The sequence below is a fragment of the Notechis scutatus genome, chromosome 3, assembly GCF_049901735.1.
Source record: "Notechis scutatus isolate UNSWTSFEM ecotype Mainland chromosome 3, rNotScu1.2, whole genome shotgun sequence".
Lineage (NCBI taxonomy): Eukaryota > Metazoa > Chordata > Lepidosauria > Squamata > Elapidae > Notechis > Notechis scutatus.
The window spans coordinates 50,303,379-50,313,155 of NC_142011.1; the positions used below are offsets into that span (position 1 = coordinate 50,303,379).

Genomic DNA, 9,777 nt, shown 5'->3' on the forward strand with positions numbered 1-9,777 from the left:
TGTAGTAATGGATCTAGCTTGCACTTTGTATTTAAATATGTACACAAAGCAGTTTATTTTATTTATTTATTTATTTTGTCAAGCGATTATAAGATAACAGGTATAAGTATAAACATAGTTATGAATACATGAAATGGATACATATAAGAAAAATAAAAAATAATAATAAAAGAAACAATAGGAGAGGGACGGTAGGCACATTGGTGTGCTTATGCATGCCCCCTACAGACACCTCTTAGGAAAGGAGTGAGGTCAATAGACAGTTTATAATAGTAGATTGTTTGCGATCTGTCATTTTACATGCTAATTATTTTGAATGATTACTATCCCTTAACACAACTATGCTTTCCAAGTCTATTTTTATTTTCCACTAGGACTTTAAGACTTTTTCAATTGTACATTTATAAGAACCCTGTGAGGTACTTAAACTGAGACAGTGACTGGCCCAGTGCCAGTAAGGAATTGAGAAGGGGCATGTGCTAGTCACAAAACATAAAGTCTTAAGACTTTTTCTAATTATTTCTTAAAGCAATTGGTAAGTGTGTGTCTGTTTTGATAATAGAATTTAAAAGTATGCCTGTTCATGATTGGGAGAAAGTTCTTGTGTATATTTCTATGGAACATACCACAGTTATGATTTTTTTAAAATCAACTATCTGACTGATATGTCAGACAATCTTAGGCACATAATTTAGTTCATTAACTTGAGGAACAGCAGGCTCCAGACTGAATTGGTGGGCTTTACTCATTTTTGAATAGAACAGATTTCCATTAATTTATGGACTGTAAATTTGGAAAACCCACATTGATTTTATTTCTGTACAAGTAGCATATATATACATAATTCAAACAATTATAATATATGTATGTATGGTTTAACATTGCCCGAAAGATATGTTATACACTAAGAATATTTTTGTGTTTTTCTCAGGGAGACACTTAAGCCAAAATGGCTTAGTATTATATAATTAGTTGTTTTGCATGTCCAACCCCCAATTTTTCAGCAAGAATTTTGGCTTGTTAAGTTTGTGGTTTAAGAAAAACGTGTTTAGCAAAGCGAATGTAATATTTTTAAAAAATGAAATCTAATCTATATAACAAGAAATATGTTTCATGCCATTTCACTATGGTTTGTATGAAAACTGAATGTTAATAGAAAATGTTAAAACCGAGGAAGTTCTTCTGGAGGCAACTCCTAGATTATTTATAATTATGTTAAAGATAAATATTTCTATGCTAGTAATACATGCAGAAGAGATATATAAGAAAATAGTATTTTATTTTACTCTTCTTTCTGTGTTCTGAAGAAATACAAGCTAAAAGTGCAATATCTTTTTCTTGAAAAAGAAACATGTATAGAAAAGTTGCAGCAAAATGAACCAATGAATTATAGGGAAGAGATTTGGGTTATTGCATTATATTTGTATAGTGAGCGTTTAACAAAATATAGTACAAAATGCTCCGTTTGTGTTCAGTTTACATAAGTGATTCAGAAGAAAGCCCTAGGTAGTTTAGAGAAGCAGTGACCGGGAACAGCCCAGGAAATAATGACAAAAAGAAGGTGATTGAGTAGCATTATCTGAGGTTACCATCACTGTAAGTTAGGATATTTCTGTTTTATTTTGCAGCCAGGTGTCAAAAGCTAATGTCTAATAAACTGTTCTTTTATTTATTCAAACTGTATAACAAACAAAAGCAAAATAGAGTCAATATAGTTCTCCAATGTTTTCTAAGTCTTGGTGTGTAACTACATTTAAAAGGAAGCTAGGTGGGATAAGAGAATCCAAAATGTTATCTCCCAATTAATAATATCACCAGTGAGGTAAGAACTAGCTTCTGTTGAAGATTCTGAACAAGAAATGTTAATTATTTCCTTGAATGAACTTGGAGAACAACACAGGCCACCCTTTGTGTTTTGTAAATCTTATGTGAAATGGAAATTACTTCAAAATCCTTTTATTCTTGTGCTTATCTTTATTGTTTAAGGTAATTTTTGCAGTTAAAGGGAAGAACTAGTTTTATTTTATTTGAATAATAACAACAATAACAATAACAATAATATCAAAAGTAATGACTTTTTTATTAAATAAAATGTAATGTACACATTTGGCATGTGAAGTTGGATGACAAAAAGGCACTGCTGTATTGGTTTGCACAGCAGTCTTGATTTCTCGGCCAACATAACAAAATAGCTGTACAGGATTATGCAAAAAAAATCATATTTAAAGTGAGTCAGTAAGAAAACTGCAAGTTGTATGCCACCCAAAAACCAGGGAATAATGTTTTTTAAAATAGTATTTATGTCATTTGTTATCAGTGTAGTTGGATTCTCTTTAAGAAAGCCTTTCGTTTTGTTTTTTTATCTCCTCCTGTTTTTTCTGCAAATGCAGGGAGTTTTCCCCCAGAGCAGCCAAAAATTGATTTTCCTCTTTTCCTTCTCCTCCTCTATATTCCTATTATTTTCTTTTTTTTCCTTTGCATTTCTCTATTTTGTATTTTGATAAACTACTGTAATAAAAAAATGGAAGCATCCCCACCAAAACGAAGTTGATCTTATCCATCAGTTGTGACAGAAACTTACCAACCAGCTTGTTGCTCAAACCTGACATCATGGGCTGAGATAGAGAGGGTGCCCCAGGTCACCCAGCCAGCTTTCATGCCTTAGATCAGGGGTCCCCAACCGCCGGTCCGCGGACCGTAAAGCTCGCGAACAAGCGCTGGGCGCCGCCATCTTTTTGTAAAAACAATTTTGCAAAAGAGTGCTTGAGCTTTTCCGGTGAAAGCCATTTCTACCGAAAAGCTCACGGAAGCTGGCGCTCATTTTTCATCAAAAGATCGCCGTGACATCAGCGGAAGTGATTTAAAAAATGGCGGCGCCCACTGTTCCACGGACCAGGCCGGCCAGCTGCGCGGAACCGGGGCGTCGAAGGTTGGGGATCCTGCCTTAGATGGCTCTAGAATTCACAACCTTCTGATTTCTACCCTAGTGCCTTAACCACTAGACCATTTATTTAGTACTCCAAATATATTCTACCCTTGCTCAAGGAATTCAGTACGACGAATGAATGTTTTGCTTCATTTTATCCTTATATTGCAACCTGTGAAACAGATTGGGATGAAAGAGAGTACCAGTCCCTGTAGTTGTGGGTAGAATTGAACAGGAATTTTCCCAATTCTGTTCCAATACTTTAATCATAACAGTGCTCTAGATCACTTCCACCCTCCATAATTTGATGCTCTGTAAACCAGGTGGGCTGTAGATGCATTGTGCTGAAGGCCTGCTGACTCACTGAATACACTGAACCTTTATTTCCTATGAAGAATGAATTTGCTTATTATTATGTTTTGGCAACCACTGTCTTATTTATTCTGCTCTTTATGTTATTTTACGGTTTATTAAAATACTTCAATTATATTGCAAAATATAGCGATAGTCAAACATTTTTATAATGGGCACATTTAGAATTTTGAGAGGAAACTGTAGGCACTCTAACAAAATTGCTGCTGGAGGGACGGCTTGCTTATTCACATGTTACTTGCCATGAAAGATGTGGCCATTCCCAAAATAAGTTGTCAGGAGACAAATTGGTGAAGTTGTTTCTGTCTAGTATCTGTCTATCCATCCACCATCCACCCAATTCAAAAATAGCTCTTGTTAGCTTTGCAAATTAAAAGCAGCGGGGAAAGTTTCAATTGCCCCGAGAGAACATTTTTAAAAGCTGCCATATATTTCCTAACCTAAACGGGCCTGGCAGCCTCCACCCAAGCCCGAAAGGGAGAACTATGGTTTAAAAACTTACTTGAAGGCAGGTAGAACAAGAGTTGATTAAATCTCCTTTTGCCTTTAACAAAAAGCAGATGGTTTCTTGCTCACCTTATTGCTGGTGAACAGGTATCCTACTTTGTTCAGCAACCTAGGTGTTGCCATTAAAACAGATGTAAGGCTCTCAACAATATGGACAGCAGACTGCCACTATTTTTCTTATAGTTGTTTTATTTATATGTTACATTGTATTGTATTGTTCTAATATATATTATATTATTTGAACATTTAAGCAATTAAAACACATTTATTTAAAGAATTGAATCATAGCTAAGAAAAGTCCTGCAGGCCCCTCCCCCTTTTTAAAAGAAGCATTCAGTACTGTTGGCATATTGTCAATAGAGAAATATACTCTCAGCATTTGTTAATTTGAAAACTTTGAGGATTTGAAATATTCAGTATTATATGCCCCCTAAATTTGAAGTGGTGTAAGGTTTCCTGCCTAAGAAGGGGATTGGACCTCCAAGGTCCCTTCCAACTCTGTTATTCTATTGTATTCTAAGATCTGAAAGACCAGGCTAGAGACAGATTGTCATGGAGAAAATCTATCAATGTGGTTGCTAAGTGGTTGCTAAGAGCCAACACTGGTTTGTTGGCATATAATTAAAAATTGATTGTGGAACCAATAATTAAAAAGAACTTCTTAATTTAGCTTTCTGCCAGAGTGAACTAAACATTAAATGTATATCATTCTATTAGAGAAAGTCAGTAAACAACTTTGGCACCATGATCTATCAGATTATTAATGGCCGGTGATGAAAAGATCCTGGGTAGAAAAGTGTGGCATATTGAGACTAATCTGTGCAGTTTTAACGCATCGTGCTTGTAGCTACTAGTCAGCCTAACAACATTCTGCAAGATTTATCTTCCAGCAAATATTTTTGTTTTGACTTATATCAAAGGAAGCTGATATAAATTTGTAGATAAAACTAATAGGCATCCTATGCAGCTTTTGAAATAAGATCAGTTTTTATGCTAATAATATCAATGTTTAGTGCCATAAAGCAATAAATAACATTTATAGATGAACAGCTTTGAAAGTGTAAATGATTAAAAACTCGACTATTTTGAGATTATGCACACAAACTATTGATTTTCAGAAGTATGTAAATAGTAAACGTTCTAAATCTGAAGTGTGATTCAACAGGTTTTTTGGCTATATCTGTGGACCACTGTACCGGATTATTATGATTGGAAAGGAAATGATAGCAATCAAATATTTTGGCAGTCTTAGGATTTATTATTGAAATGTGAATAAAATAACTAAGCAAGGGACATGTTTTCTGGGAATTCTGGTCTTAACAACTCTAATTGCAGAAATCTGGATTAAACAGCTGCATACAAATTTGAAAAGAGTAAAGTATCGTAGTTGCAGAAGACTTTTAAAATTTAGGATTTGATTTTTCAAACATAATGACTTTGCGTTATATATTCCCCCAAACTGAAATTATTATTTTTCTTGCTTTTTTTCCAGGGTTTTCATGGTCCTTATCCCTTTGGACAGTCTTAAAAACAAAAACGGGTATCGTCAAGAAGAGAATTTGACAAAGAACAGACATTGGAGAGAGGGGACGTTCTTGTGGCTCCTAGAAGATACATCATGAACTCCCTTCTTACTCTCCATATCCTGGGATAAGAAGAAAACAAACAATAACTTAAGACTAGTTGTTTCCAGAAAAAAACCCCTAAAGTATGCATGTGTGAATGCTGAATTTCAGGAGTGCTGTTCAGTGCTATGAGAGAGAAAAATACACCAATGTTTTGTTTAGAAGTTATTGTCACAGTTAATTAGGTAGCCTAAAAGAAATTTTTTAAAAAGATTAAAATGGAGAAGCCATCTCTTTTTAAAAGAAGTTATTTTGCCTACAGAGCAGTTGTAGACTGAGCAAATGTTATTTTTTTTCACGATTTTTAAAAGGGACAGCGTGCATTTTTATAGAGATGTGCTTGCTATGAAATAGATGTTTTGCTTAGCATTTTCTTGGTTGGTGCAGCTGCTATTTGTATGTCAGGTGATATTAATTTCTAGCTGGATTCATAACCAGGTCCATGAATTTTAATGTTTTTTAGTTGCTTTTTAATTTGCTGTTGGCACTATGCAATAGTCATCTGCTTGTTCTTTTCCATTTAATAAAGTTGTTCAAGTCCAGTTTCACCATTCACAGATAGATGAGAAAGTAGAAAGAAGTACAATGACAGTGGAGATTTGAGTATGTACATGCTCATGCTAGATTTTTCCTGAAAAGTTTTTCCTGAATAGGTTTGAAAATTGCCATATTCTCATTTTCTTAAACATGCTATGGCTGTTGTTGAAACATCTGTATGTCTATGTCCATTTTGTGCCAAGAAGAATTTTGATTTCTAGAACATTAGAGCACATCTTATTACTGTTTCCTGGCATTTTTAGACGTAGGAGTAAGTATCACATCTTCTTTTCTATAGAGAGATAATTGATTTTTTTTTCTCTGTTGAAAGCGACTGAGTACCTTAGAATATGTAGGAGAAGGAATCAGCAGCTGCCATTCAAGTAATTTATTTTATCAACTTTCTACTTTGAACCTTGGTTTTCTAGTTTGTATATGAAAAGCTAGTGTTGCTTGAAGTCTGCCTATGTGCAGCCCATGGAGAATGATAGCCATATATAATTGAGGCCAAGCTGTCCAGTTAACTGAGCATGGTCTCTTGAAATTCTTGGGCTTTGCATTAGTGCAAGACTTTGAAAAAGTGGGCGGGGAATCTGTGTAATTCAAAAACTTGAACTAGCAGCCATCTGCCAAAGAGAGAAAAATATGCAATACCCCCTTCATTTGATTTCACTCAAACGACCAAACTGCCTATTTTGTGTTTGAGGGAATGATGTCAAAACATATTCTGATGAGGATGTAATAGAGACAATTGGTGGACTCAAAGTATTATCTTCTAAATAACTTTTTTCATAGGTTGGTGTAAAGAGCCGTTTAAATGTATGATACTCTTGATTACAAATTTGTTTCCTGCCAGATCATATAAATAACTCCTGCAGAGTCTGATTGACTGAGATCTGAAGAAGCAGGTATTGAGAGATGCAATTTCCTAGGACTGGTTAACCATCAAAGATTGTTGGCTCTTTTGAGGGATTTTTTTTCTTGTCACCTAATTTTATTTATCAGCCATAAACACTGGGAGATATTAATGCAAAAATACAAAAACCCTTACCTTGAAAAGGTAAAGGATGGAGTATCGGTACTGAAAGGTATTTTCCATTACTCCTCAGCCATTTTTCTAACATGGATCTCTAAATATTTACCTTAATCACTTCAAGTAATATATTTTCCAAATTCAAAAAAGGATGTATAAACTGATTATGTACAGCATTACTCCCATTTTGTTTTAATTTCTCCCTTGCTGTACGCAAGCACCTTTCTAGATAGGCCAGCAAAAGATGGAGTGACCAGATGGAATATATGTGTGTATGCAAATGAGTGAGTGTGTCCTTTGGCAGCAATGAGGGAAATCTTAAAATAAGTAGTAGTTAACTAAATCCAAACAATTTTAGCTTTTTGTTTGAAACAGTTACCCGCATATTTCACCCACATAAACATCCAGATTTTATTGTAAAAATTGTGTACCATTTTTAACACTGTGCAGAAGGAAAATTGATAATTACCAGCCACCAGCATACTTGTTGGCAGCCCTTTCTCTTTGGTAGTTTCAAATATTTTATCTTTTCTCAAATTCTAGTGACTTATACGAAGTGAACAAGTCTCTAATATAAAGAAGGCAAAAGCCAGCAGCAGTAATGAGTTACAGTATACCCTAGATTGTTTTCCTCTTTAGGGATGAACTCCCTTCAGCTATGAAATTAAATCTGAGAACATTTCGTAGAAGGGGATGGCCCTTTTAGGATGGCAGTGGGAAGATGTTTAAATTGTTTACTATTCTTCCTTTGGTTTCCTCATCTGATTTATCAAATAGTAAGATCTTAGGGCTCAGAATATATAGTTCCTGAGTTATAAAGTCCCTTATTATGATTTTGGGCTTATGATAAAATCATGTTGATTAGGTTGGAGGCGGCACTTTCATGTTTGAACTGTTAAGGGCATATATCTATCTTGACATCAAGGTTTGTTTTCAGAACTATGTAATACTTATACACCCCAGAACCAACAAGGAAAGTTTATGCTGTGTGTTGCATTTTCCCATTCCAAGTGAATGAATGGGCTGTAGCTTTTAACAATTGCATGGCAGCAGGAACTAAAAAGGTGCAGATTGAGAAAGCATAATAATTCAGTAACATAAGACAGCTGTTCTAGAATTGCTGCATGATAATTTATAAAGCAATAAAGGCAGAGATCTCTTATCAGAAAAATGTGATAGTGTTAGGGTTGAAGTTTTTTATGTCAACCTCATTCCAGACACTGCTCATGTTTTAAATTTTCAATTTATCTCTGCACAGTCTAATTTGAAATTGGCACGGGTGTTTAGAGTGCAATCAGTACACATTTGAAAGTTGTAATGGGTCTCAGAATATTGATAATTAAAACAAACACTCCCATCATCTTCAAATGTTACAGTGTACATACATCTCCTTATTTCCTATAGCATCTGTAGAAGAATGTTAATGAAATAGTTGTTAATGCCCTTCTACTGAAGTGACATAGTATTTGGGTGTGAGGGAAACTTGAACCTGCTTGATCCATGTCTACGTTCACTTGCACTTCATTTCTCTTGTGTGATTAGAAGAAATTATGATGGATTCCTGCAAAGAATAAATGCCAGTAATTATAATGTAGTAAGTTGTTTTCAAAATTTAAATTTTTTTAAAAATGCAAGCCCAAACTATTGAATTTGAATATGTTGGTAACCAACTTCTGTACCTGGAAATATGACTCCAGCCTGGAATGGAAAACACCCAGACTCTTCACTGGAAAATTAGACAAATTTCAAAGCCTCTGATAGAAAATAAGCTCTGGCCGCTGGGTGGGGGGGTCATGCTTGTACCAACAGACTGGCCTACGTTATTGCCATTATGTGGAGAAAATAATAAGTGCAAAGTAAGGTGGATCCAGAGATTTGGAAGTGTGTACTACTTATCCTTCCCTGTTGCAAATGAACCCCGTCTTGAAACTTTCTAGGGACAAATATAGCTGAAGTTCACTGGGATAAGAAATGCACGCTGTCCCATGTCCAGGTTTCCATTTTTTTTTCTCTTGTGTGAATGATTGATACTGCAGCCTGTCTTTATTCTCTCTGGGGGGAGTGCATGTGTAGAGCAGGATGGTGTGTTGCTTCATTGAGTCTGGGAAGAATCCTGTAATAGCACATTGTGGGAAAAACAAAGACGCTTTTTCCTTAATGTATAAATGAATATTTGTATGATTAAATTAACACAAAACAATTGTATAGTTGTTGAGTTTTTATTGGTGGTGAGGTTGCATCTGTTCATTATTTAAGTGGTTACTTTTTATTCTCATTTTCATTTCTTGAATTACAGACAAACCAGAACTGATCTGAAAATTCATTATTCTTATGGAAAATTTTAATGCAGTTTTGCATCAAATATGCTTCAGGATATTCCCTTTGCACCCACTAGCCTTTTTAAAAATCAAATTGTAAATAATAAAATGATAATTAGCATGCTACAAAGCGAGAACCATTATTTAGCAAAGTCTTATTTTTATGAATGTCTTTTGACCCAGAGATGTTCGAAAATAAAAATAGTATGTGATCACACCCCTGTGTTTTATTGGAAATATGCTCATCTGCCTGGGCAAAAGAAGGGGGAAAGTGGGAAGGTAGGGTGGCATAATAGAAAGTTTCCTGGGGGTACCTAAGTTGGCAAGGAGCAACTTCTTGGAATTATGAATGGCCATACCTTACACATAATAGCCTGTCTTCCTTGTGTAGCCAGTAATGGAGTTCAAGAGACCTTATACACTACAAAATGTCACTTGTTATTTGAACTGCATATAACT

At 34.9% G+C, this 9,777-nt stretch overlaps 1 protein-coding gene across 1 annotated transcript in view; it reads left to right on the plus strand.

Annotated features, from left to right (window-relative positions):
• ILRUN (inflammation and lipid regulator with UBA-like and NBR1-like domains) overlaps positions 1-9,200 on the plus strand; it is a 30,428-nt gene extending 21,228 nt beyond the window's left edge. The window contains exon 6 of the mRNA XM_087959055.1: positions 5,298-9,200. Within this exon, the coding sequence (XP_087815181.1) occupies positions 5,298-5,333 (36 nt within the window). The 3' untranslated portion in view covers positions 5,334-9,200. The remainder of the gene's footprint in view (positions 1-5,297) is intronic.
• The last annotated feature ends 577 nt before the right edge of the window (positions 9,201-9,777 follow it).